The following is a 27,553-nucleotide window of genomic DNA, read 5'->3' on the forward strand; positions in this document are numbered from 1 at the left end:
AAGCAGAGATAATCGGATCATCGAGTGAAGAAACACCCGACTGCTTCTCCTATCTCTTTTCCGTGGATCATATGTGTTTTATGGCTCTGGCTCGATGTAAGTCGCTGTTTTATCTCCGGTTACTTCACATCGTATGATGGTGAGGTCGATCCCTCCGCCTGTCAATCATCTACAGGCTCCGCCCACCGCTTCCTCTTCCTCTGCAGAGTCACTGATGCCTAAAATAGAGCAGGGCTCCTGCATTCTCATTCAGGTTTCACAACATTCCCAAAGATTATTTAAATGTGAAATAAACAGGCTGAAGTCAAGTCAGTTTTATTTATAAAGCCATTTATACAATACAGATGTTTCAAAGCAGCTTCACATTACAGGAAAACAGTGTTGGTCAGTTTTGTTCAAGTAACAGATTTTAATATCAAGGTTTTGTTTGATTAACAGATTTAAATGTTGGTCAGTTTTGATCATTTAATTAAAATGTCTTTTTTTCTGATTAACGGATATAAATGCTGGTCAATTTTTGAGTAACATATTTAAATATCGATAGATTTTTTTTTTCAAATGACAGATTTAAATATCGGTGTAATTTGTTCAAATTACAGATTTAAATATCAGTGGATTTTGTTCGATTAAGAGATTTAACTGTAGGTCAGTTCTGTTAAATTAACAGATTAAAACGTAGGTTGATTTTGTTCAATTAAATTATTTAAATGTTGCTTGATTTTGTTTAATTAACAGATATAAATATCGGTTGTTTTTTTTTCTTGATAAATGTAAATATCGGTTGGTTTTGGTGAATTAAATTATTTAAATATCAGTCAATTTAGTTTGATTAACAGATTTAAATCTTGGTCATTTTTTTCAATTAACAGATTTAAATGTCAGACGATTTTGTTCGATTAACAGATTTAAATTTTTGTTTATTTTTTTTTCAATTAAATTTATTTAAATGTTGGTTGATTTTGTTCAATGAAATTATTGAAATATTAGTTGATTTAGTTTCATTAACAGATTTTGTTAAACATATTGAAATGATGGTCTGTTATGTTCAAATAACAGATTTAAATGTTATTGGGTTTCATTCTAGTGACATGTTTAAAGGGGTCATATGATGCTGCTAAAAAGAACATTATTTTCTATATTTGCTGTAATAAAATAACCCTAATGCTAAAAAAACACATTAATTTCAACATACTGTACTGAAACTCGTCGATTTTTACAAGGTCTGAAAAGTGAGGTGTGCTCTGATTGGCCAGCTATCAAGTATGTTGTGATTGGAATACCTCAAGCATGTGACAGAATTGTTACACCCCTTAATATACTGTGATACCCTGTCTGGCTGGAGAGAGGAGACACAAACATTAAAATGCATTGTAAAATGTGATATAAACATGATTTCTAGTCGTGTCCTCTTTTGGAAGGCCAAACAAAGTAGTTTCGCTTTCTCAAAGACCCAGCGGCACACACAATACTACACTTTGCGTGAACATCTGGGCAGTGTTATGCAAATCTTCCCACATAGTGACTGTTAACTTTTATTAAAAAAATTTTGGGGGGATTTGAGACTTTAGTTTTTGCAACTTCTCAGATCTTCTTTATGCACCAAGACCTTGTAACACTCCAAAGAGAAAGGATGCTGTATAACAGCCCTACAGAACTTATTAGTGCCCTTCAGCTCAAACACAATAAGTGATTTATATCTCAATATAATTTAATATTTCATCATTATTGTCTTTGATTATCTGTTCCTCATGAGTTGATATTGTGTTGCTTGTATTTGTGTAGATGATTGTTGATCTGCTGGTGGAAGAGGATTTGTCCCAGCTGACTGTGAGACGCCTCGTTTAGCGCTTTATCCTGCAAACACAGTTTAAACGTCTCGCTGGAAGACTGCGCGTGACAGACGGTCGGATGCCACACGTGAAACAGGCCACGTGACGGAGCGCGAACCACCATCAGACTGCTGTGGAGGAACTTCCTGTAGAGATGAACATCTTCTGTAGCTCCGCCTTTCACAGACACATCAAATCCACCTTAGAGGAAACAGAAGATGAAGCATGCACATCTCAAACACACGGCAGAATCTCACTGCGTTACCTGTGTTGATGAAGTCTGATCGGTACTGGCACGTCGTCCCAAAGTCAAAATCCTTCCAGAAGCCAAAATCTTTTCTGATCACCTGCCAAAGAAATCACATTTTCACTATATACACAAAGTCATGCAATGCTGATGTAGTGAACATAAACTATTTAAGAAAAATGCATAACAATAATAATAATGATAATAATAATAATAAAGATTAAATCACCATTGGTAGCATGGTTTATTATAATGCTTTTTTCCTCATTTGGTCAGAACAAAAGTGGCAGATTTGTTACTTACTTGTTCAGTTGACAATATCCAGTGAATAATTCTTATTTGGGTCATATATTCAAAAACATAAGCTAGAATCTGTGATTCCTGAGTACAGTATTCACACATTCACCTCAAAACATTAGATTCATCTATCCTGGAGCCATGGCGGTGCACAACCCACATAATGAAGATTATTTAGCAAATAAATGCAATTGCATGTTTCAAACAGAGGTGGCGACAAAGACTCAAAACAACGCACTGCAGCTTTTACTTTTCAGAATTATATATTTGGGAAATTACATATCATTTTACACTGAATAAAGGAGATCTTACCAGCTGATCTTCAGCAGAAGGAACATGTTGACCATAGATGACCTCTGGATTATACAGGCTGAACATTACCGGATAAAACACCCTTTGACCTGTGAGAGTACATGTAAGTCTGAGGAGTTCAGTAGCACCCTCTTGTGTTAGTTTAAGTATTCAATTTTTTCACAGAGATGGCACAGAAACTGCACTTGTTTTAGGTGGTTTAGATCTTACCTGTCCGATCGCTACCACTTTGTTAACTTAAGAAGGGATTCATCTCAATTATCACAAGTAAATTACGGAGTGCCACAAGGTTCTGTACTAGCTCCTCTGCTATTTTCAATATACATATTACCCCTTGGTAATATTATTAGAAAATAAAGGATTAGTTTCCACTGTTATGCTGATGATACGCCACTATATATCTCCACAAGAATAATCTAAGTTTAAGATAAGATAACACAGTGTATTAAAAATTTAAAAGATCAGATGATCAATAATTTTCTCCAAGTGAATTCGGATAAGACAGAGATATTACTTATTGGACCAAAAAGCAAACAGAATCTCTTGGATTACAATTTGCATCTAAAAGAATGTACTTTTACTTCCTCTACAGTCAAAAATCAGACATATAAGACAGCAACTTATCTTTTGAAAATCATATTTCGCATGTTACTTTTTTCTGTAAAGATGCTTTGGAACGATTTGTATCGTGAAAAGCACTATACACAAAAAAACTTATATTGAACCGAACTGAATGCTATTTGTTGTGAAAGAGTTAGGTTTTTCTCAGTTGTGTACCTGGTTCTGTGTTCATACGGCAGGAGTTCAGGAACTCTGCACTAAACCGAGTGTTCACATCACAGAAAAGCAGGAGGACGTTGCTTCGCTTCCAGGCTCGAGCGCCGACATCCAGGCCTCGTCCTCTGGAGAAGGCTTCGTTCAGACGGATCAGAGTCACGTTCCTGTATTTCATTCTCCTGCGGGACAGAGACTCGTCTAGAGTTTCATCATAACAAATCACTGTATTGAGATGCAGCCCATACAGAAAAAAACATTCTGGTCAAAATTACAGTTTTAAAAATATGTTAACAATTAATCTTAATTAAATATATATTTAATTTAAAAAAAATATATTTAGTTTCAACTTTAATATACCAAAATATACTTCACGGTAAAGAAATACATTTCCAATTTCACAGTAGCTTACATTTAGGATTCATTAATTATTTAATTTCATTTTAATGTTAATGTTCACGTGTTGCAGACAAATACAAATTTTCTTTAAATATATTAATGTATTTTCTAAGATTGAAATATATGGAGGGCAACATTTTCTAATATTTTGTAAAGATAAAAAAAAAAAAAAAAAATATATATATATATATATATATATATATATATATATATATATATATATTTTTTTTTTTTTTTTTTTTTTAAAATATATATATTCATTTTTTATATATATTCATTTTTTGTTTAGTACAAACAAAAAATGGCCAAAAAATATTTCGTTAGAAAATAATTAATATATTTATAGCAAATATATTCTGAAACACATTTTAGCTTAAATATAATCAGGCCAATTTTTTTTTTTTTTTTTTTGCTATGTAGATTAACAGATACATATATATACTTTTATTCCTTCACAAACAAATATATCTTGCTTGATTAGATATTTGTAAAACAAGATACATTAATGTATTTCCTTGGATTGAAATATATATTTTAATATTTATATATTTTTTATATATATCTGCAATGACCAAAAAACATATTGGTAGGAAATATATTTACGTAAATATATTTTAAAACATATTTTGGCAAATACAGATTTTTTTAAAATAATTTATGTAGATTTTGAAAAATATTTTTTGCTGTATATACGGAAATGAGCTTATTTTTATTTATTTATTTTTGCATTTGTTTTCTTTTATTGTCTTTACCTTGACATTCCATTCACAATTCCTTTCACTTCATGCATCTTTTCTGACCCAAAAAGCACCACGGTGAGATGCGTCCGTCCATCCTGACGAATGCAAGCGTCACTGAGACACAGAGAGAGGAAATGAAGCATCACCTGACGTGCAAACTCTCAGACGGCTCAACAGAGGTTCGGTTTTACCTGAAATGTTGCACGAATTGTCTGAATGCATCCACTGCGTCGGCCAGAGGTACGATTATATTGATGAGGATCTGAGATGCATCCATCAGTTCCTCCTTCACCTTCATCAGCGGTGCGAAAGGACGGAAGAACACCATCCTCCTGAAATCTGGAACGCTGTTTTCTCTGAACGTGAGATCGTATAACGTTCCTTTGTCTCTCTCTGTGCGAAAGATTCCTGCCGTTAAAGAGAAATCACATGTGAAGAAGCCTCTACTAGAAAAAGAAATCATCAAGATGTTAACAACAAAAGAGTATAATGCAACCTGTCCATTATTAAATAACAGATCTAAAATACTTAAATAGTAATACTATTAAAAGGGCAGTTTTTAGAAGTAAAAAACAAGTCAAATGATACACAACTTTTTTTTTTTTTTTTGTCATCAGTTCTGATTTTGTGCATGTGGATTGTGATGTTGTAGTGTGATGTGTGTTAATGGTGGTGCTGTTTGCAGTGCAGATTTGTTTTTTAGGCTTATGCCTTTAGTGATCATGTTGACCTTCATAGAAGTGTTGAGGAGAGTAAACCCTGCGGAGCTGAGGCTGGTTCAGCAGATGCAGCGCTGCTTCTAGAGCTCCGTTCAGCTCGTTCCTGCGCTCCTGACCAATCACACTTTCCACCGGGAGTCTGGCCAGGCCGCTCTCCAGCTGATAGACCTGGCGCAGGGTGAAGCTCTCAAACGGTAGCACCGCGAACTCATTGGGCAGCTGTTCTCCGGTGAAGACCTCGGCCCGTCGGAGCTGCTTCTGCAGGAACTCCTCCAGCTCGGACTGGTTCTGCTCCTGGAGCTCCAGCGTGGATCTCTGCAGCTCTGCTTTCAGCTGTGAGATCCTTCTGGTGAGGTTCCTGCTGTGCTGGAGATAGCGCTGCTCGTGCTGCTGCAGTAAAGCCTCGAATGCATCTTCTCCTGCTGGACGTCTGGACCGGGTTTGGCTTCGAGACCTGCAGGTCTGACGATACAGGAGCAGAACCAAGCAGAAGAGCAGCGCAGCAACCGCACGCCTTCCCAGAAACCATCGCTTCTGCATGACTGACTGAAAACACACAGAGTTCAGATTTGTGCGACTAAAGACACTGTTTCAGTAAAAACATGTTGTGATTTGATCCATGGCTTTGAATCAGGATTCAGTCTTTTTTGACGTTGTCAACAATCCCAGCAAGAAATCACAAACCGGCATCGATTCACTGCAAAAAATTATTTTCTTACGTTTTTGTCTTTTCTTGACAAGTAAAATAATTTAAGATATTAAGTCTTGTTTTCAAAAAAAAAAAAAAAAAAAAAAATTATATATATATATATATATATATATATATATATAAATATATATATATATATATATATATATTTTTTTTTTTTTTTTTTTTTTTTTTTTACTGAAAACAAGACTTAATATGTTAAATTATTTTACTTGTACAGTAAATTCATCTTGATTCAAGAATTGTTCACTATGAAAGAGAATAATGTTTTTGCAAGTGGTTGTGCAAATTTAATGCACTAATAAACAAACATTATACCACTGAAAAATATAAAAGTGCAGATAAAAACAATCACCAGCAGAGTTACTGTCATGAAGTAAAACTAAAAAGTATTCACGGCAACATTTAGTTTACGTTGAAGAAATAAATAAATAAAGTGAAATAAACTAAGACTAAAAATTAATACAAATTAATTAATCGTTAATAAGAATAATAACAACTAATACAAATTACAAAAACAATGTAATTGTTAAATTAAATTAGGTAAATTACTACAGTTTAAATAAATATATATATATATATATATATATATATATATATATATATATATATATATATATATATATATATATATATATATATATATATATATATGATATCCCACTGATATAACACTGATCTGTAACAATAACCATTTACTGAAATCAGTTTTGTGTTGAAACAGACACATACGAAGATGTGCAGATTATAAGAGTTATTTTCAGCAGATAACATAAGTGCTAAATTAAATCCAATACTTCTGATTAATTTTTCATACAATTTTCAACTTTCATTATTTTGATATTACAGCTACAATCTGACAAAATCTTATTTTGTGAAAAGTTAGCATCTTCAAATAAGTTGATAATAGGCCTTTTTTTTTTTTTTTTTTTTTGCAAATAAGCAGAATATTTTTTCATATTATTTTGCACATTTTTCATGTATCCAATAAACCGATTTGAAACATTTCAGATCATCATTTCCTGTTTTAAATTTTTTTTGCACCTCCAGTTGGACAAAAAAAAAGTTATTTGAGATAAAATTGCTGCAAAAACTTAACCTCTCATAAAATAGAAATATGGTTGTAATAACACTATTTTATGACGTTATATTCAATAATTAGCTACATAGTGCATGCCTGTTTTCAGTGATTTGAACAGCATTTATTAAATCAAGCGAGTGTCTACTTACAGCTGTGGATCAGTCACGCAGGTAATGTTCAGATTCAGCTCATAAATGCAAGCTGCACTGAAGTGTTTACCCAGTCCAGCACGTTTGCATATTACCGGCAGGATCCTGAAGGGGCCCTCTGTGTGCAGCGCTCCGTCGTGAGGCATCATGGGTAATCCAGAGGGCCGCTCACTGACCGCTCTGTTGGGCTCCATGCGACTCCTCCCATCAACACTATGAAAGACAGGCTGTTCTACAAAACATCTTCAGGCTAAAAGTAGCTCACAACTCTTAAAAATATTGCTCTAAATGTTTGCTCTGAGAGGTGTTTGGGCTCTAAACTAGCTCCTAAATGTGTGAAAGGTGAGGAGCAGTGAAGAGGAGTCTCCTAAAACAGCTGTTTGCTGGGAATCTGCCTCTGAACGTCATTTATAAAGACATCACTTTGGTTTCGGAGGTTATTCTGCTCTGAATTCTCTCCTTGTTCTCATATAGCTGTTCTTAAGTTCAGTAACTTCTCTTTTATCAGCCGTGATTATTACACTCTGTTAATTAAAATACTGTTTAGACTCGATTCAGAGAAGCACACATGTAAGACGCTCACAATCAGATCAACATATACTTGTTTTATAACTGAATTTTAAAACTTTTATTTGAATATGGCAATACAATACAATATTTCTATGATTGAATCTCTGACAGAGACTGTCAGCCAATCAGAAGCATGATGACATCATCCACAGCCACGAGCTCAGCCCCGCCCCCTTCCTCCTCTCTCTATTCCTGACTAGAAGTGTGTCTCAGCAGCTTTGTGAACAGATTTAAAGAGATATGCGAGATATTTAGATATGCGATCCAGAGTCCCGATCAGAAACAGAAGATTTGCGATTCAAAGTTAAATAAAAAGATTACTGAGATGCGTTCTAGAGTCCCGATCCGAATTTAATGATTCACTGGAGTCACGATCGAAATCAAATGACTCGCAAACTTTTTCAAAGTCCTGATTTGAATAAAATAATTTGCAGTACAAGTTTTTGCGATTCATGCTCCAGAGTTCAGAGTAGAATAAATTATTTGCAGCACTCCGGAGATCTGAATTCCAGCTTTGCATCAAAAGATTCACGAAGCTGCTCTGAACTCCTGATCTGAATTAAAATCTGGATCGATAAATGATCGAAAGTCACAAAGAATCAAAAGTGCCGAATTGAATCAAATGATTCGCAATCATGCATGCTCCGAATTACAACTGTGAATCAAAGGAATTATGATTGACTCTCCAAAGTTAAAAATTAAATACTATTATTTGCGATATGCGCTGGAAAAATCAGATCTGAATAATTCAAGAGAAGCGATCAAAATCTAAATATTCAGATTTAAAATATCAGAATCTAAAGAATCACAGTTTGCGCTCCGAGGCCCTGATCTGAATCAAATGATTCGCAATTCAAAGTTTAATAAAAAGAATCTTGAGATGCGCTCTAGAGTTGAATGATTCACAGTTCACGCTCCGAAGTCACAATCTGAATCAAATGATTTGCATTACGCACTCGAAAGTCCCGATATATATCTAATAATTCGGGAATTTGCTTCGAAGTCCAGATCTGATTGATTCAGTTATATAAAATACATGTTCTGAAGTCCCGATCTGAATCATTTTTGACATGTGCTCTAGAGTACCGATCTGAATCAAACCATTTGCGATTCAAAGTTGAATAAAAAGATTTGTGAGATGCACTCTAGAGTCCCGATCAGAATAGAAATGATTTGTGATCCCAATTCCAGATTTGAATCAAAAGATTCACAAAGCTGATAATTCCCGATCTGAATCGATACATGATCCAAAGTCCCGTTTTGAATTAAAAGATGTTGACACCTGAAGCAGTTTCATTATGTCTTCCTTAAAACATGACAGAGCTCCTCTTATTTACATGTCATCAAACATATGAATTAACTCTTTAGTATTTGAGTTTTTAGAAATGTTATTCTAAGAAATTTCTATTTTGAGGGTGTCAATAAAATATTTAGTGTAAAATACCATTTCAGTTTCTTCTACAAAATTTCATGTTCAAAGACAAAGTGATTCTTATAATTATTTGTGAAAATTGTTTATACAGTTTATTTCAGTGTAAAAAAAAAATCAGTTCAGCCCAAAAATTGTTTTTTACCTGTTCACCTTTAATGGAGACAAGAATAGAAAGGAGGAAATCGTTATGAAGTAGAACTTCCTATGTTAAAGATAAATGTTTATAATTAATAGAGTTAGTCAGAAAGATCTCAGAAGAGAGAAAGCCACTATTTACAATACAAACAAACAGAGATGAAACTCTTGAACAGCAAACAACCAAAAAAAAGACACTTGAACTGAACAAGAACTCACAGTGAATCGCACTATAAAAGATATATCTTCGTGTCTAACGTTTATTAATACAAAAGAGAAACAGATTTTGTTCCAGTGAAAAAGCCGTTGCGTGACGCCGGGCGAAGGTCTCAGCGGAAACTCACGATCCAACCATGTCATAGACGTAGATGTGATAGTCGTCATCAAACTTGATGAAGTAGATGGAGGGTTTGGTCTGAACCTGCTGGATGATGGTACCCATCCTCTGTGTGCCGTCCTGATTCTCACACTCCACCTGCTTCCCAACCAGCGAATCACACGCTTCCCCCGGCTCTCTGAGCTCCGCCCGATCATCTGATGGAGGAAAGCGTTTAATAATGAGGGTCCAGACATCTGAGTCCAAAGATCTGAGCTCAATATATGTTTAGCAATTGATTAAAAAGGGGAGAAAAAGTTACAATAGTCCCATACTGACTCTTAAAAATAAAGGTTTGAAGAATCATTTACATTTCCCCGAATAACCTTTTAGTGAACAGTTATTTAAAAGAGCATTTCTTCCGCTTGCACTCTTAATAATAAGATTTTAGTATGCATATATGGTTACATGACCTTTAACATCCATGGAACCACAAAAGTTTTTTAAAATATTCTTCCTTAAGAACTGTTAATTGAAAGGTTCTTCGGGGAAACAATAATTACATGGAATCACTGCAAAAAACCCTTGTGTAATCTTTATTTTTACAGGTGTAGTCATTATTCTGATTCAAATTATGAGTTTGGGAGTCTTTTTGACTGATTCATGGTAAGGATTCGTTTAGAGAGTCTTTTGTTCGTGATTCAGACTGTACTGTTCACACTGTAGTCATCAGACTGATTCAAATTGTGAGTGACTCTCTGATTGATTCATTACATTGAATCGCTCAAAGTTTGAATCAGTTTAATGACTGCAGAGTGAACAGTGCAGTCTGAATCAAGAACAAAAGACTCTCTAAACGAATCCTTACCATGAATCAGTCATGTCATTTGTTCATGAATCAGACACCACTGTAGTGTTCAGTTCACACTGTAGTCATCAGACTGATTCAAATTGTACGTTTAAGACTCTTTGTGAGTCTTTTCGACTGATTCATTACAGTGATTTGGTTAGAGAGTCATTTTTCATGATTCAGACAGAATTATTCACACTGTAGTCATTAAACTGATTCAAGTTTGTGAGTCTTTTTGACTGATTCATTACAGTGAATCATATGGAGTCATTTGTTCTTGATTCAGACTCCACCGTTCACACAATTTGAATGATTCATACTGTGAATCTTTTCGACTGATTCATTACATAGAATCATAGAGAGTCATTTGTTCATGATTCAGACTCCAGCGTTCACACTATTCGAATGATTCATATTGTGAGTCTTTTCGACTGATTCATTACACTGAATCATAGGGAGTCATTTGTTCATGATTCAGACTCCACCGTTCACACTATTCGAATGATTCATATTGTGAATCTTTTCGACTGATTCATTACACTGAATCATAGGGAGTCATTTGTTCATGATTCAGACTCCACCGTTCACACAATTTGAATGATTCATATTGTGAATCTTTTCGACTGATTCATTACATAGAATCATAGAGAGTCATTTGTTCATGATTCAGACTCCAGCGTTCACACTATTCGAATGATTCATATTGTGAGTCTTTTCGACTGATTCATTACACTGAATCATAGGGAGTCATTTGTTCATGATTCAGACTCCACCGTTCACACAATTTGAATGATTCATATTGTGAATCTTTTCGACTGATTCATTACATAGAATCATAGAGAGTCATTTGTTCATGATTCAGACTCAAGCGTTCACACTATTCGAATGATTCATATTGTGAGTCTTTTCGACTGATTCATTACAGTAATTTGGTTAAAGAGTATTTTGTTCATGATTCAGACAGAACTATTCACACTGTAGTCATTAAACTGATTCAAATGGTAAGTTTTGACACTGCGTAAGTGTAAGTTTTGTGAGTCTTTTTGACTGATTCATTACAGTGAATCATAAGAAATCATTTGTTTTTGATTCAGACTCCATCGTTCACACTATTTGAATGATTCATATTGTGAATCTTTTCGACTGATTCATTACAGTGAATCATATAGAGTCATTTGTTCATGATTCAGACTCCACCGTTCACACTATTCTAATGATTCATATTGTGAATCTTTGACTGATTAATTACATTGACTGATTGAACAAGAATATTTTTTTCATGATTCAGACAGAACTATTCACACTGTAGTCATTAAACTGATTCAAATGGTAAGTTTTGAGACTGTTTGTGAGTCTTTTTGACTGAATCAAGACAGTGAATCATATAGAGAGTCATTTGTTCTTGATTCAGACTCCACCGTTCACACTATTAGAATGTTTGTGAGTCTTTTCGACTGATTCATTACAGTGAATTGATAAGACAGACTCCACCGTTCACACTGTAAAGAACATTTTTGGTTCCCCAAAGAACCTTTCAGTGATCAGTTCTTAATGGGTGTGAATGCTTCTTCACTGAACCACTGATGCCAGTAAAGAGCAGCATCACTGACTCACTCACCTGGATCCGGGAGTATCCGAAGGTCCCCGTCTTTATAATCCTGCGTCAGCTGGTACATGTACAGCATGGGGTCTTTCTCATAAGTTATGAAGAACCAGGCAGGCATGCTGGGAGCCCTGGAGAGCACCAGACCTCTCCACTCATCCTTGGAGCCCTCGTCCGTCTCAAACAGGTGAACCACGGGCCGTCCCAGCAGCTGATCCGCCAGACGAGTGTCACTGACCCGAAACGAGGCGATCTCCCCGGGGAATATCTCCAGATTCTGCACCCTCTGATCTCTGAAGATCTCCAGGCCGTAGACGCAGTCCACTCCATCGTACTTGATGAGGTACAGAGACGAGTTGACCGACACTTGGACTAGTACGGTCCCCGTCCAGCGAGAGACGGCACTGTAGACGTCTTCCTTCCAGTTGTGTTGTATTCGACAGCCCACAATGCTTTCACCGAGAGAACTGTGATGCATGTGTTTGTGCCTGATAAACACACAACAGAGCGTTCAAATCATGTACCAAATATTTCAAGAGAAATACTAAAACCAAAGTTAAAATTATATAAAGACGAAAACAAACAGTACTATGATAAGCAGTACTCACTTGTGAGAGCTCTTTTTCTTCATTATGGAGCGGCCACCAGACACACCTCGAACTGATCGAGACATTACGATTGGTTTATTTGGTAATGCATTTATTTGAGGTTTAGTTAGAGGCGAGGGTCTCACCTCCGGTGTCTCTGGAGCGATGCTGGTTCACACGGCTTCTGTACACACACTCCATCTGCACAAATCAGATCAATCTCTGAGGATCCTCCTGTTTGATCAAACACTCGCTGCATCTCATAATCTACTGAGTGCCCTAGCTAGACAGCATTTTTGAGCATGCACTAACAAAAATACCACTAAATCCTGAGTGCTTTGGGGTAACATGGAAAAACCAAGTTATATTGTCCTTTAACTGTACGACATTAAAACTTAAACCTGCTGATGTGCATGCAGCACAGAAGCAGTCATCAGTGTCACAGACGTATATTTGTAGAAATACACAACAATACATTGTATGAGTCACAATTATACATTTCTCTTTTATGCCAAATATCATTAGGATATTAAGTAAAGATCATGTTCATGGAGATATTTAGTAAATCTGCAACTATAAATATATCAAAACTTAACTTTTGATTAGTAATATGAACTTAATTTGAACAACTTTAAAGATGATTTTCTCAATATTTAGACCTTTTTGCTCCCTCAGATCACAGATTTTCAAATATTGTCCTCCTAACAAACCACACATCAATGAAATGTATACGTTTCAAAGAAATGACCCTTAAGACTGGTTTTGTGCTCCAGAGTCGCATATGTAAAGTGAAGTACAGCAAAACAATGTATACACACACACATACACACACACACTCACTGTCTGGTTCTCATTGCAAACGTGTGTTTCGCTCCTTCGGCCTGAATTCTGCACAATTACTTTAAAGAAATAGTCACAATAATTCTGCAAAGGTGTGCCTCGCGTTTCCTCTGCATAGTGCGGGCCGGGCACGAGCAGACTGGCGTGAGCGCGCCTCATTCAATTCAAACAAGCACACGTGGTACAACAGAAATCACCAGTTAATGCGTTTGAAATGAGGCATTTTCTCGATAAATCCAGAAAGGTTATTATTTATATCTGTTGTCTTTCGCGTGCTCGAATCGAGTTTAAAATAGTTCGATTATCGTTTATAACCCCAAATGCAAATGAATGAACGCTTTCAAGATTCATAAATGATCCGATGCATTCAGAGAATCTGACAATACACAGTTTTTGCTTTTTAACTCACTTTCTATCTCCAAATGCTAATATACTGTGAACGAGGTATGAATACGGGCATATTATTTCAGATCAACGATTTATTTGTCAACAAAAGACTTTTATTTTGAAGTCGACTCCCGCAGACGGAAGCCGGAAGTCGGTGTTTCGGAATGTTCGTCTTAGAAAGTGGAAGAGAAGAGCGTTCACGAGAGCTGCTCGAATTAAATCACAAACGGCTTGATTAATTTATTAACTCCGATCAGGATGATGAGATGGATGGAAAACATCATGCTGACCAAACACCTCATAGTGAGTGACGTCATCGCGAGTTTGTGTTTGTCTGAGGATCTTTTTTTTTTTTTAATTAGTTTGGGAAAACCATAACATACAACATGTTATCAAGAAAGAAAAAAGTAAAAAAAGAAACAGAAAAAGATGGAAATACAAATTACAACAGACAAAACAATTGCCAGGGGGAGGAAAGTATTATACACGCATATATAACATCAAATAAACAAATTGTAAAATGTACAAATTTTCAAAGTTCTTACAGCTTTTTTGTTCACAGAGTCTCTGATACTGTCAATATAAATACATATTTCAGTTAACAAAACCATAAAATTGGGTTTTTTATTGCTAAATTTACATTTATGAATGTGAAATTTGGTCAACAGAATAAATAAATTAATTAAATAAAAGCACTGTTCTTTATCATCAGGATAGTCAGTTAAACCAAAAAGTATATTTTCCCATAACAGTGAAAAATGTTTTAAACACTGAATATTCTCCCTAATAAACTCTTGGACCTTACCCCATAGTGTAACTGAATATGCACAGTTCCAAAATAAGTGCATGGCAGTTTCCTCATATTCATTACAAAAAGTATAATTTATATTTATACCTTTTTTAAATTTTTGTAAGTAATGACTTGCTGGATAAAATCTATGAATAAGTTTATAAGAAACTTCTTTAATTTTATTTCTAAGATGATATTTTTGTGGTAATAACCACACTTTCCTCCAGCAAATAAAATTTCCATTTAATGAGGAGGCCCAGCGAGACAAGATATAAGGCACAGTAAAAATTTCTTTTTGGAAAAGAGTACGAATAGCTCTATTATTACTCTTGGGGTATGATGAAAAACAAATTTTACCAACATAAGATTTAGTAACATCAAAAGATACTGAACCAGGAGAATGGTCTTTATCTATACCTCTAAATAGCATTTGTGTACCAGAAGGGATTGAACCAAAAACGATTGCAAATTCTTTTTGAGTGACTGGTATTTTATAATAAGAAAGGAATTCGTCATAAGAAAAGAGTGTTCCTTCTTTATTATATAACTGACTAATCAATTTAATATCGTTTTCAAACCAGTTCTTTAAAAAAAGAGATTTGTGTTTATAAAGAATGTTTCTGTCATTCCAGATGAAACAGCGATGCGGAGAAAAATTGTGCTTGTATATTAACGACCAAGATAAAAGCACTTGTTTGTGGAAAGCAGATAACTTAGCTGGAATTTTATCTACATTATAATTACACAACAAAACAAAACTAAGACCACTAATATTTGAAAAAGCATAATGAGGGATAAAATTCCAAACAGAAGTGGGGTTTTTTAAGTGATGCTTAATCCAATTAATCTTAAAGGTATGGTTCATTGTGGTGAAATCTAGAAAATTAAGGCCACCATTCTCATATGAGTTCATAATTACAGTCTTTTTTACATAGTGTGTGCGATTTTTCCATAAGAAATCAAATAGTATTTTATCAATATTTTTACTAGTAAGGTTATCAAGATACAAAGATAAGGATGCATATGTTAGTCGGGCTATACCTTCAGCTTTAGTAAGAAGAACTCGTCCCTTTAAGGAGAGATCTCTTTGAAGCCAGAAATTAAATTTTTTTTTGGTTTTGTCTATTATGGGGTTGAAATTCAAAGAACATCTTTTAAGTTGGTCTTTAACAATAATGATACCCAAGTATGTAACACTCTCCTTGACAGGAATGTTACTAATACTTGTTAAATCACAGTCTTTAACAGCCATTAGCTCACACTTACTGACATCGAGATAGAGACCAGAGGCATAAGAAAATTTGTTAATAACATTAATTGCAATTGGAATTTGATCACTATTTAAAAAAAAAAAGGGTTGTATCATCGGCTAACTGGCTTATAATAATATCTCTATTTGCAATTGAAATACCTTTAAGAATACTTTTTTTAACATGCATAGATAATAACTGAGTTACAAGCAGGAAAAGATATGGAGAAATAGGACAACCCTGTCTAATACCTCTTTTTAAATCAAATCTAGATGTAGTTCCATGTTTGAGTTTGATTGAGCAATTAGCATTATTATACAGGGTTTCAACAGCTGCACAAAAAAACTCACCAAACCCGAAAATCCTTAAAGAAGAGAATAAAAAAAGATGCTCCACAGTGTCAAATGCTTTGCGAAAATCTAAGAATAAAATAAAGCTATTTTCATCAATCAAATAAGAATAATCTAATATATCTAAAACCAACCTTGCATTATTCGAAATGTGCCTGTTTTTCATAAAACCTGACTGAGTTTCATCTATAATATATTCTAATACATATTTGATTCTTTTTGCAAATATAGAAGCAATTAATTTATAATCATTATTCAAAAGACTAATTGGCCGCCAATTATCAATTATAGTCAAATCTTTTTTATGTTTAGGAATAAGGGTAATTAACCCCTGAGTCATGGTAGATGGGAGGCTGGATTTAGATAAACTTTCAGAAAAAAACTGAAAGAAGAAAAGGGGCTAGTTGCTCAGCAAATAACTTATAAAATTCTGAGGTTAGACCATCAGTTCCAGGAGACTTATTATTTTTTAAATTATGAATTGAATTGATTATTTCTTCTAAACTAATAGGTTGGTCACACATAGCCTTATCTAAATTATTTATTTTTTTATTCCCTTCCACTGATTTTAAGAAGTCATTCGAGGCTTTAGCATCATATTGTGACGCATATAGATTACAGTAAAAGGTGGAGCAATACTCTGAAATCTCTTTAGGGTCCTTGGATATTTTATCATTAATTTTTAATTGATGAATAGTATTTAACGTTGCATAATTCTTTTCTAATCTAAAGAAGTAGGAGGTATTCTGTTCACCTTCCTCCAGCCATCTTTTCCTAGACCTTATAAAGGCTCCTTCAGCCTTTTTTTTATAGATGTTGTCTAGTTTGCTTTGTAATTCTGCCATATTTGCTTTATCTATATCTGAAAAGTTATTAGACCCTTTGTTTAGAAGTGAGGTAATTCCAAATATTATTATATCTTCCTGTTCTTTATTAACTTTAGCAAGATGACTGCCAACATGTCTTAAATATTTTGAAGCCTCAAATTTAAAGAGTTCCCAATTAGTGCAATATAATTTTTCTGAATTAGCCTTTTTAAAAAAATACTTAATGAACGTGTAATCTCTATTTTTACAGATTCGATTTTCAGTAAAGAATTATTGAGTTTCCAATAAGATGATTTTGCAGGACCATAATAAGTGGATATCTGCATACTGAGAAAAATTGCTTTATGGTCAGTTAGAGGGGTTGGAATTATCTCAACAGAGATACTTTGTAAGTCAACATTCCTAGACATAAGCCAAAAATCTATTCTTGATTGCCTGGAAAAATCAGCATTACACCAAGTATATGTTTTTTTAGTTGGATATTTTTGTCTCCAGATATCTGTTAAGTCATATTTCTCCATAAAGGTTTTTAATAACAAGTTACATGGAGTGTTCTTTGGTGGCATACGATCTAGCAAATTATCTGGAGCAATGTTAAAGTCTCCTCCAATACAAATTATACCAGATGGATATTTGTTTAGCCATAAGGCAATTTTGTTTTCAATCACCTCAAAAAGAGCTCTGTTTTCATTTAAAGTGTTGTAACCATACACATTAATCAAAAAAATGAAAATGTTATTAGTGCAAAGAACCAAAAAAATAAAATGCCCACAAGGGTCACAGTAATAATGTAGAACATCACCAGCAAACTTATTTTTTAATGTTAAAACGCCTGCCGAACGTTCAGATCCATGAGAAAACCATGCATCTTTTCCCCACTGTGATTTCCAGAAGTTACAGTCATTAACAGTTGAGTGAGACTCTTGGAAGAAACAGAAGTCGGTATTGTATTTTTTCCCAAAAAGAAAAAGAGCTTTACGCTTCACAGAATCTCTCAAACCCCTGGCATTTAGAGAGATAACAGAAATAGAAATAATGAACAAGTCAATGAACAGAGAAAGTTAAAGCAAGTGCAAAAGAGCACAACAAGTAGTAAGTATAAACCTGAGAAACGTAGCTCAGCTGAACATACTGAGAGAAAATCCTTCCGTCAAGACAGGACAACTGGTTGCCGAAAAAAGTAACATATGTTAAGAAAAACACAAGCCGTAATAATACAGACGCATCTTCCGTAGATGTGATGGTAGCTGGTAATCGAGAACTTCGATAAAAAATTTTAAAGTTCGTCGACGATAAACTGGTCCGCTAAAGGGAGTTATGATCGTAAAAGAAAGTCTGAGTCTTCTTATTTTTTATTTATTTTTCAGCAGACGCAGGCAAACGGATCTCAGTACCATTTATGAAAGCGCGTGCACCGACGTAGTAGGCAGCTTTTCCAGCCGCGCGTGCTTCTTCTACCATTGGCCACAACTTCTTGCGTCTTTCTCTGTCCAGTGGAGTAAGGTCTTCCATAAACCGCATCCCATTGTCCTTTAGATAAGCCGAAGACTTCGCTGCCTTCCATATAGCATCCCTGATTATGCGTGAGGTAAACTGTACTATGACAGCACGAGAGACAGACTTGTTGCCAATTCCATTTAGCTTTTTCCCCAATCTGTGAACTGTGTCTATAGCAAAGGAGAGATTGCCCTTCCCTTCAGGATATGTTTGTTCACATATGCGGATGACTTCATCCCTGATGTTCTCCTTCTCCTTTTCTGGAACCCCTCTCAACCGAAGATTCCAGCGCCTCGAATATCTCTCCATGTCTGCTAAACGAGTTTCACACGTCTCAATTCGCTGCTCGCCGAGTTGCAAACGAGAAGCTAGGTGGTCAACCTTCACTTTCATATCTTTGACTTCAGCAGAGACAAAGTCCACAGTCTTTTTCAAGCCCTCAATTTTCATAGCATTGTTACTCACCAACTTTTCAAGAGAATCAGAGCGCTCGTTGATCAGTGATGAAATGGATGATAGCATCGCGACCAAATCTTCCAAACTCTCAATTTTTCCTTTCTTAGAAACAGGCTTAGTTGGCGTGTCGGGAAGATGAGTTAAGCAAAGAGTATCCAAAGTATGTCCAAGACTGGGATCCGTAACAGTAGAAAGTGCGTAATCGTGCATTTCAACGGATACATCCATCATATTTTTCGCCCGTTCTTTACGTTTTCCAGCACTCTTTGGCATAATTATTCCACAGTTACATCATTAATAAAACACACAATGGATGTGTTAGGCAACCAGTTGAAAGGAGACGGTTTACATGAGTTATAATAGTTTTTTTTCAGCAGAGCTACTAATAGTTATCTTAACATGCCGCCATCTTGGATCGACCCGAGAATTTTTGTCTGAGGATCTGTTTGAGTGTGTTCTGTGTTTTATGTGTCACGTTGCTCATATGGATCTATAATCGCAGATTAACGTTAATAATTATGTGTCTGCACAACTGTGTTCAACATTGATGATAATCAGAAATGTTTCTTGAGCAGTAAATCATCATATTTTCATGATTTCTGAAGATCATGTGACACTGAAGACTGGAGGAATGATGCTGAAAATACAGCAGCACTTCACATAAATAAATTAGACTTTAACACAGATTCACACAGAAACCATTATTTTATATTCTAATAACATTTTGCAAGATTATAGTATTTTTTCTGTATTTTTTATCAAATAAATGCAGCCTTGATGAGCAGAAGAGACGTCTTACTGACCCCAGACTGTTGACTGCTCATGTATATATATATATATATATATATATATATATGTGTGTGTGTATATGTATACAATGTGATCCGCTGTGTTTGTTGTGTGCAGCAGGGTGTCGGCCAGCCGAAGGTGGCTCATGCCGTGGTGGTGATCTTCTTGGAGTTCTTCGCCTGGGGTCTCCTGACCGGCCCAATGCTGGCCGTGAGCTTTAAACACCCGTCTGAGTTTAATAATTACTACATCTGCAGTCTGTGGGAAAAATCAAGGAAAATATGACATATTAAAATATCCCTCTATAAATAATTACAGAATCTATCACATAAAACTCAAATTTGTAATACTTCATTGAAAACAATAATAATAATAATATAATAATAATATAATTACAAGTAAGTTGCACTATAATAAATGACATTACATAGCTAAAATAAATGTATACAAAACTTTTATTTTAAATAAGTCTGTATAATTTTAATTATTTCTTATTCAGTTTAGTTGTTTTAGTAAACCTATTGAAAATGAGAAGTGCTGCTTTAAACAAAAACATATTTTATGTAAAGTAATGAAAATAAAATTTTAGTTTAGTTTGAACTTGATTATTGGATTAGATTTGATCACATAAGTGTCACTTTAAGTTTCTTTTCTGTACGGAGAAAGGAACAATGTCTTCTGGTTTGATAAAGCACCTTCCCATAATGCACTGCAGATGCAAATGCAAAACAAAGTGCTCAGGAGTTCATTCTTGGCCAAATGCCAATCGTGGATGTGATCTGAAACTCTAGCGCTGTGTTTTCTGCTCTTTCCTCGTTTCAGGCCCTGCACGAAACCTTTCCGCAGCACACGATCCTCATGAACTGCTTGGTTCAGGGCGTCAAGGTGAATCCAGTTCAGCCGTGATGATCATATCTGACACCCGCAGCACAGAAACAGTCATGAGAGTACACTTCCTCAAACTGAGATTTATGCCTCATCTGAATAAATCATCTTTTCATTGATGTCTGGTTTGTTAGGAATCTGGAATCTGAGGGAGCGAAAACATCTAAATATTGAGAAAATCATCTTTAAAGTTGTTCAAATGAAGTTCTTAGCAAAGTTTTGATATATTTACAGTAAGAGATTTACTTAATGGAACATGATCTTATCTTAATATCCTAATGATTTTTGTCATAAAAGAGAAATGTATAATTGTGACTCGTACAGTATATTGTTGTCTATTTCTTTAAGTATACGTCTGTGACACTGATGACTGCTTCTGTTCTGCAGGACACGTGTAGGATAGCTCTGGATCATTATTTGCAGAAAAGACTAAATATTAACCCTGTTCTGATCAGTTAGTGTGTGTGTGTGTGTGTGATAACTGCAGTGTGTTTGCAGGGCTTTCTGTCGTTCATGGGCGCTCCTCTGATCGGTGCCTTCTCTGATGTTTGGGGCAGAAAGAGGTTCCTGCTTCTCACAGTGTTTTTCACATGTGCCCCGATCCCACTAATGAGGCTCAGCCCATGGTACGCGCCGCACGTGTGTGTGTGTGTGTGTGTGTGTGTGTGCATCACATGACTCTCAAGTAACTAAAGCTCGAAGTCACTGAAAGAGACAAACCTCAGTGTGTAATGCATTAAAGGAACCGTTCAGCCAAACATGTTTCATCTGAGATCAGGATAAGTTTGTTTCTGGAGAAATGTAGCTCTGCATCAGTGTCTCATCAATGGATGCTCTGCAGTGAATGGGTGCCGTCAGAATGAGAGTCTGATAAAAACATCACAATAATCCACAGCACTCCAGTCCATCAGTGAACATCTGGAGAAGACAAAACCTGAAACACATCCAGCATTAAGATGATTTTAACTCAAACACATCCATAATAACACTTCCTCCAGTGAAAAAGTGTTCTGGTCTGAATCAGGAGAGAAATCTGCACAGATCAAGCAGCGATTAAACAGATCTAAACTAATCTGTGAGAGACTGGAGGAAGTGTGACTGCACTGATTTTCTGTAGAGCTGTGATTGATTGAGGAGGTGATGTGTGTGTGTGTGTGTGTGTGTCTCTCTTCACCAGGAGTTTCTTCACTCTGATGTCTGTGTCTGGACTCTTCTCCGTTACGTTATCTGTTATATTTGCGTATGTGGCTGATATCACAGAAGAGCATGAAAGGAGCACAGCGTATGGTCTGGTAAGAACACCAGTTGTCCGCAGAATTGACTTTTGTACATAAATGACAACTGGTGATGGATCGCATACATTTTCTATGTGTGTGTGTAGATAGATGCTAGAAATAGACCCTGATGGAGCTCGGTCTTGTGTTTCAGGTGTCTGCGACGTTCGCGGCGAGTTTAGTGACGAGTCCGGCGATAGGAGCGTTCCTGTCCATGCGCTACGGAGACAGTGTGGTGGTTCTTCTGGCCACCGTCATCGCTCTGGCTGATATTCTGTTCGTCCTGCTGCTGGTCCCCGAGTCCCTGCCGGACAAGATAAGACTGTACTCGTGGGGTTCACCTATTTCCTGGGAGCCGGCCAATCCTTTCGCTGTGAGCTTCATATTCTGTGTTCTTTAATACTAGTTGTAGAAGGATGCTATTGACTAGTAATGCACTGATGTTAAAGGATGCCATTCTTTCTGTGTGTGTGTGTGTCTCTCTCTCTCCCTCTCTGTGTGTGTGTATGTGTGTGTGTGTGTGTGTGTTAGTCTCTGAGGAAGGTGGGGAAAGACTCCACAGTGCTGCTGATCTGTGTCACAGTGTTCCTGTCGTATCTCCCCGAGGCCGGACAGTATTCCAGTATCTTTCTCTATCTGGGACAGGTACGTGTTTCCAAACCCATTTCACTCTGAGTAAAACTAGGAAATTAAACAAGAAATCAATGTAGCGTGAGAAGTTGACTTGGACTTACATATATATATAAATAACTGATAATATGAAAATAAAAAAAGAATTTAAAAACCATAAACTCACTTACCTTTGATTTTTATTCAGAAAACAAGACTTAATATCATTAATTATTTTGTGTCTCAAGTATAGAAATCTTTTATATAGAATTTTTTTATATTTGCACTTGCAGTACCTTGAACTGAAATGATTGGATTAATGACTCTATTGTCTTCTGTAGAGCTGCTAAAAGTGAATTATTTTCATAATTGATGAATTTAGCAACACTTACACTTGAGTGTAGATGTTAAAAATTTTTCTGTTTCAGGTCAATAATTTCTCCCCGGAAGCGATAGCAGGGTTTTTTGAGATGGTGGGAATCCTGTCCATCATAGCACAGGTACAGACCTTCCTCTCCAGACACTCATTTTCATGAGAACGAGTGTAAATGTGCACACGATCATTTTGAACTACACTCAAAAAACATTTTTTTTCTTTCGTCAACTTTGCATTTTTTATGCTTTGATACAGCACTCTGTGAACAGTAATGAGCATCTGTGACTTTCCCTCTTTGTGAAGGGTGTCAATGATTTTCTTTTGGACCATTGCCTTGTCAGACGTCTTCATCATTATCACAGTTTCAAAGAACAAGAGAGACCCCGAGTTTATACTGTATTGATGGTCACAGTATTTCCATATTTTGAGATACTGTATTTTTATACTTTCATTAGCCGAAAGCACTAATCATTTAAATTAAAACAAAAAAACTTTTTGAAATGTTTTACTTTACAAGTTTCACTTTTTCAAATGTTACTTTATAACTTTTTTTGAATATTCACATTTTTTAGATGCACCTGTATACACAGATTTACAGACGGCAAAAAATATTGAATTATTCATGCAAACATAATCTGTTATGTCTTACGTGAACGTTTGGGGAAAAACATCAGATGTGTAACATGAAAGCAAAAAAATTCACACACTATATTTTTTTTTTTTAAGCAAACAAGACTTCATATCTGAAATCATGTTACTTGTACAGTAAATGCATCTTGATTCATGAATGTTTACTATTTACAAACACGGAGTAAGAGAAGGATGTTTTGCAGTGTTTTTCTTACTGTACTTATGTTGAGATGTAATATGAAAAAGTAGCTAATACACTTGTTTTAATTTTTATACATTGTTTCTTGTTTATAACAACAAAGATGCAATAAAAAACAGCTGTACTTTGATTATTAATCCAATAATGATTATAATGGCAGAACAGGGAGAAAACCTTCAGAGAAATCAGTTTTCCTCTAAAGTGACTTCAGACAGATGTAGCTCAGTCCTTTTTCATCCGACTTCACCAAATCATAAATCACTCTGAGTGTGAAAATAACTCATTGTGACTCGTTCAGCCAGCACTGGTCACATTTACAGTTGGTTTGCATCCTTCATGATGATTTGTTCACGCAGACGTTACTGTTGAGCGTTCTGATGAAGAAGATTGGGAATAAAAGCACAGTGCTGCTGGGTCTGGGGTTTCAGTTGTTCCATCTGGCTTGGTACGGCTTCGGCTCTGAACCATGGTGAGGATCGGCCATTGATTGTAGTGGAGAGAGCGCAGTGTTGTGAATGCTGTGAGTGACCGTGTGTTTGTTGATGACAGGATGATGTGGGCGGCCGGGGCCGTCGCTGCCATGTCCAGCATCACCTTTCCTTCTGTGAGCGCGCTGGTGTCTCGCTGCACGGATCACGGCCAGCAGGGTGAGACGCCAAACACAGCAACACACTCATCTACTGAAGCAGTACGCCCCGAGAAGACAAGGTTTACCGAGATTTTATGGCAGCTAAAGAGCATTGTTACTGTAAACCACGGCTTCACGGGGCTTAATGCGGTTATAAAACGGTTATTCCATACACGTAGTAAGGTTACACAAAATAAAACAGAGAAAATAAAGTGTAATGATGATGTTAATAACAACAGTATTCTTCCACAAAACAATGTAGCTCCTCAGAAACAGTTGTGGTTGCTACAAAGTGGTTGCCGAGCAACACACAAACGTAAACAAAAGTGTTTGTTACATTGTAGAGTCATTTAGAACAGCTTTGAACACGCCTCAGCCAATCAGAATCAAGGACTGAACTCTCTGCTTTATAAACTGCAACTGTCTAAACATTGTTAAATCATGATGCATAAAGATATTAATAAGTCTTGTTTTATGAAATATACATGACAATTAGGTGAATTTATGATTAAAACTAGAATGTAAAATATCAGTCTGTGGGGTCAGAATGCAGTTGTGGTTGCTGAATAAATGCATGCTAACTTTGTGTTGCAATAAAAAAATAAAAAATCTTAATCACGGTTGTTTTAATAGAAAAGCATGAACAGAATTTGGAATTGTTGAAGATGATTTTAGGATTTTCACTGGGTCAAGCTTCTCGTTGTACAGGTTTTCATAATGTAAAGAGAATGTTAATTTATATAATAAATAAAATGTGTTAGGAAGCTAGATAAAGTTAAATAAACCACGCAAGTTGATTTGAGCTTTCGTGAAAGTGCAATTTGTAAAATGACAATAAATAGTGCTGGATATTTTTGCACCAAAATTAGGAAACCATAAGAAGACTTAGGAGTCTTATTTTCTGAAAACAGTATTTACATTGAAATTGAAACAAGGAAGAAAAAAAAATCTGCCAATGGGGAAAGAGAAATAATCTTAATTGTTTTGCCCCACTAAGAGATATTGTGTGTGTGTGTGTGTGTGTGTGTGTGTGTGCAGGAGCGGTTCTGGGCATGATCACGGGGATCCGAGGTCTGTGTAATGGACTCGGTCCGGCTCTGTTCGGTTTCATCTTCTTCCTCTTTAACGTGGAGCTGAAGGAGCTGAACCCCGTCACGCCGGACACTGAGGAGGTACATGAACCTAATCGCTCTGTGTCAGCGTTCCTACAGGGTTTGGAAAAAAGAAGTCCGAGTATGGAAAAGTATTTGCATTTCCAGACTTTTGCCCCTATTTAGTGTTTGTTTTTTATTTGAAAATCGATCATTTAATCATCAAAGTCTCTTCATTATGCAGAATGCAGGTTATGTGCATTTCTCCTCACAATATTCTTAGCATCATATTACATACCCTCAAGGACTTTTGCAAAAATAAAATATATACAGACTTATATGTGCACACATTCATGTGCATCCATGCTCTTGTTAAATTCACAGTGAGATTGCAGTGATGCACAGACTGTAAAAAACTAGAAACTGTAATGTGTAAAACAATCTTGTGTGCATGTAAAAGACCTAGGAGGCCTGTGTTCTGTCTTCCAGAAGAAGCGTGTGATTCCTGGCCCTCCGTTCCTGTTCGGAGCGTGTACGGTTCTTCTGGCTCTGCTGGTGGCGCTGTTCATTCCCTCTCAACACGCTCCGGCCGTGCAGACGTGTAACACGCGTGTGATGATGGTGTCTGCGATCGGCGTCACGGAGAACGGATCTGTTCCTGTGAGCGACGAAAACAAGGAGCCTCTTTTACAGGACAGCAGTTAATAAAGCCAGCAGGAACTCTTCTGGTTTGGGTTTTACTCCAGCAGTGTGTCTGACAAAGCTTTTTACCGTCTGTCTTTTTTTTTATCCTTCAGTCTTTGAAAGAGAATGTGCCTTCTCCATATTTTGGCTTACACTGCAGACATCCTTCTCTTCCTCAGTGTGTGTCTGGTGTTCTGGTATAAATATCTCAACATTCTTGAATTGAGATGCATTTACTGTACAAGTAACATGATTTAAGAGATCACGTCTTGTTTTATCAAAAAAAAAAAAAAAAAAAAGAATAATATTTTGTTAGTTTTTGCATAAAACAAGCAAAAATATCTGCCAGTGAGCGAAGAACAATAGTCTTTGAATCAGGATTTTTGGCAGATTTCTGTTCTTGTTTTAAGAATAAACAAACTTAATTTTGATGCATTTAATAAGACATAAGACCAAACACATCTTGCTTCAAGGCAAATAATCTTTAGACATTTGTACTAGAAAACCAGACAGAAATACTAAGAAAAACCAATCGTTTTGCAGTGGAGTTCATGTGCTGCCATGTATCTGAATGTAAACACTAGTCCTGATGAACTTTAACCTCTGCGCTACACTGTAACACCTGCTTTTAACAACACTTGTAAAGCTACATATAGAAATAAAGGGACCAGAGACCTTCACTTGTCAATGAGCCATGTGTATTACACCACAAATCACCATACAGTCAGTAATCCTACAATGTGCATAGCTATTCAGTTGCAAGGGAGACATTGAATAGTCCAGACAATCATAGTGGCGTCTTTAGCTACCATGAACTTAGTCTTAGGAAACTAGGAGCAAGATGAAACAGTACTTAAGTGCATTGTTGATGAGGACACATCTGCCTAGAACCATACGAATTCTAGCTTGTAAAATGTACAATAGACGACAAAGATGTTGTGGGCAAACTGAAGACAATTAATCCCCTTTTTGATCAAGGTCCTAGTTACAACTGAGCTGCCTCCAAATGCCTGCACCTTGAACCCTCTGCATCAAACAAACAAACAAACTTAGTGACACCGTTAACAAATATACCCATCTCATTTACATAAACATTCCCTAACATCATATATACAACCAAAGTACTAACACTTGAGTTTAAAAACCTTAGGTTCCTCAAATCAGGGCCAAAAATACAAGAAAGCATCATTGAGAAAGTTTTGCCATGTGGTTAACACATCCTTCTTACCTCATACTTGTTCT

General features: G+C 35.9%; 3 protein-coding genes across 8 annotated transcripts; 1 reads left to right on the forward strand and 2 right to left on the reverse strand.

The window, feature by feature from the left end:
• Positions 1 to 1,664: 1,664 nt before the first annotated feature.
• Positions 1,665 to 7,451, reverse strand: LOC113106708 (chondroitin sulfate N-acetylgalactosaminyltransferase 1-like). The gene is made up of 8 exons (XM_026268751.1): positions 7,257 to 7,451; positions 5,329 to 5,863; positions 4,790 to 5,006; positions 4,611 to 4,712; positions 3,463 to 3,641; positions 2,686 to 2,774; positions 2,095 to 2,176; positions 1,665 to 2,030 (listed from the first exon to the last, which is right to left on the reverse strand). Exons 2-8 carry the CDS (start codon positions 5,855 to 5,857, stop codon positions 1,747 to 1,749), a joined length of 1,482 nt encoding a protein of 493 aa, XP_026124536.1. The 5' UTR covers positions 5,858 to 5,863; positions 7,257 to 7,451; the 3' UTR covers positions 1,665 to 1,746.
• A 1,938-nt stretch (positions 7,452 to 9,389) lies between these two features.
• On the reverse strand, positions 9,390 to 14,073 carry spinb (spindlin b). Of its 3 annotated transcripts, none has more exons than XM_026268935.1 (5): positions 13,999 to 14,073; positions 12,896 to 12,950; positions 12,771 to 12,822; positions 12,178 to 12,650; positions 9,390 to 9,927 (listed from the first exon to the last, which is right to left on the reverse strand). In XM_026268935.1, exons 2-5 carry the CDS (start codon positions 12,948 to 12,950, stop codon positions 9,734 to 9,736), a joined length of 774 nt encoding a protein of 257 aa, XP_026124720.1. In that variant the 5' UTR covers positions 13,999 to 14,073; the 3' UTR covers positions 9,390 to 9,733. The 3 variants fall into 3 exon arrangements, with proteins under 3 accessions (XP_026124720.1, XP_026124719.1, XP_026124721.1); XM_026268934.1 differs by lacking the exon at positions 13,999 to 14,073 and adding an exon at positions 13,590 to 13,959; XM_026268936.1 differs by lacking the exon at positions 13,999 to 14,073 and adding an exon at positions 13,582 to 13,712.
• Positions 14,074 to 14,127: 54 nt separating this feature from the next.
• On the forward strand, positions 14,128 to 26,991 carry LOC113106904 (hippocampus abundant transcript 1 protein-like). Of its 4 annotated transcripts, none has more exons than XM_026268928.1 (12): positions 14,128 to 14,279; positions 20,053 to 20,145; positions 20,758 to 20,820; positions 21,308 to 21,446; positions 21,998 to 22,112; positions 22,249 to 22,467; positions 22,626 to 22,739; positions 23,132 to 23,203; positions 24,265 to 24,377; positions 24,458 to 24,555; positions 25,575 to 25,708; positions 26,117 to 26,991. In XM_026268928.1, the coding sequence occupies exons 1-12, from the start codon at positions 14,243 to 14,245 to the stop codon at positions 26,330 to 26,332; spliced, it is 1,413 nt and encodes a 470-aa protein (XP_026124713.1). In that variant the 5' UTR covers positions 14,128 to 14,242; the 3' UTR covers positions 26,333 to 26,991. The 4 variants fall into 4 exon arrangements, with proteins under 4 accessions (XP_026124713.1, XP_026124715.1, XP_026124714.1 ...); XM_026268930.1 differs by having other exon boundaries at positions 26,120 to 26,991; XM_026268929.1 differs by having other exon boundaries at positions 21,319 to 21,446.
• Positions 26,992 to 27,553: the final 562 nt, after the last annotated feature.

This window comes from Carassius auratus, chromosome 8 (genome assembly GCF_003368295.1).
Source record: "Carassius auratus strain Wakin chromosome 8, ASM336829v1, whole genome shotgun sequence".
Lineage (NCBI taxonomy): Eukaryota > Metazoa > Chordata > Actinopteri > Cypriniformes > Cyprinidae > Carassius > Carassius auratus.

Bases quoted from the DNA above. Each gene is read 5' to 3' on its own strand.
- LOC113106708 (XM_026268751.1), bottom strand. From the start codon at position 5,857: ATGCAGAAGCGATGGTTTCTGGGAAGGCGTGCGGTTGCTGCGCTGCTC. The intron at 5,007-5,328 runs GTCAACATGATC...CTTTAACGGCAG, and splicing joins TCCTCAACACTTCTATGAAG to GAATCTTTCGCACAGAGAGA. The intron at 3,642-4,610 runs GTAAAGACAATA...TCTGTCCCGCAG, and splicing joins ATTGTGAATGGAATGTCAAG to GAGAATGAAATACAGGAACG.
- spinb (XM_026268934.1), bottom strand. From the start codon at position 13,748: ATGAGGCGCGCTCACGCCAGTCTGCTCGTGCCCGGCCCGCACTATGCA. The intron at 12,951-13,589 runs GTGAGTGTGTGT...TGATTTGTGCAG, and splicing joins TTTGCAATGAGAACCAGACA to ATGGAGTGTGTGTACAGAAG. The intron at 9,928-12,177 runs GTGAGTGAGTCA...TTCCTCCATCAG, and splicing joins TCGGATACTCCCGGATCCAG to ATGATCGGGCGGAGCTCAGA.
- LOC113106904 (XM_026268928.1), top strand. From the start codon at position 14,243: ATGGATGGAAAACATCATGCTGACCAAACACCTCATA. The intron at 21,447-21,997 runs GTACGCGCCGCA...TCTCTTCACCAG, and splicing joins CTAATGAGGCTCAGCCCATG to GAGTTTCTTCACTCTGATGT. The intron at 24,378-24,457 runs GTGAGGATCGGC...TGTTGATGACAG, and splicing joins GGCTTCGGCTCTGAACCATG to GATGATGTGGGCGGCCGGGG.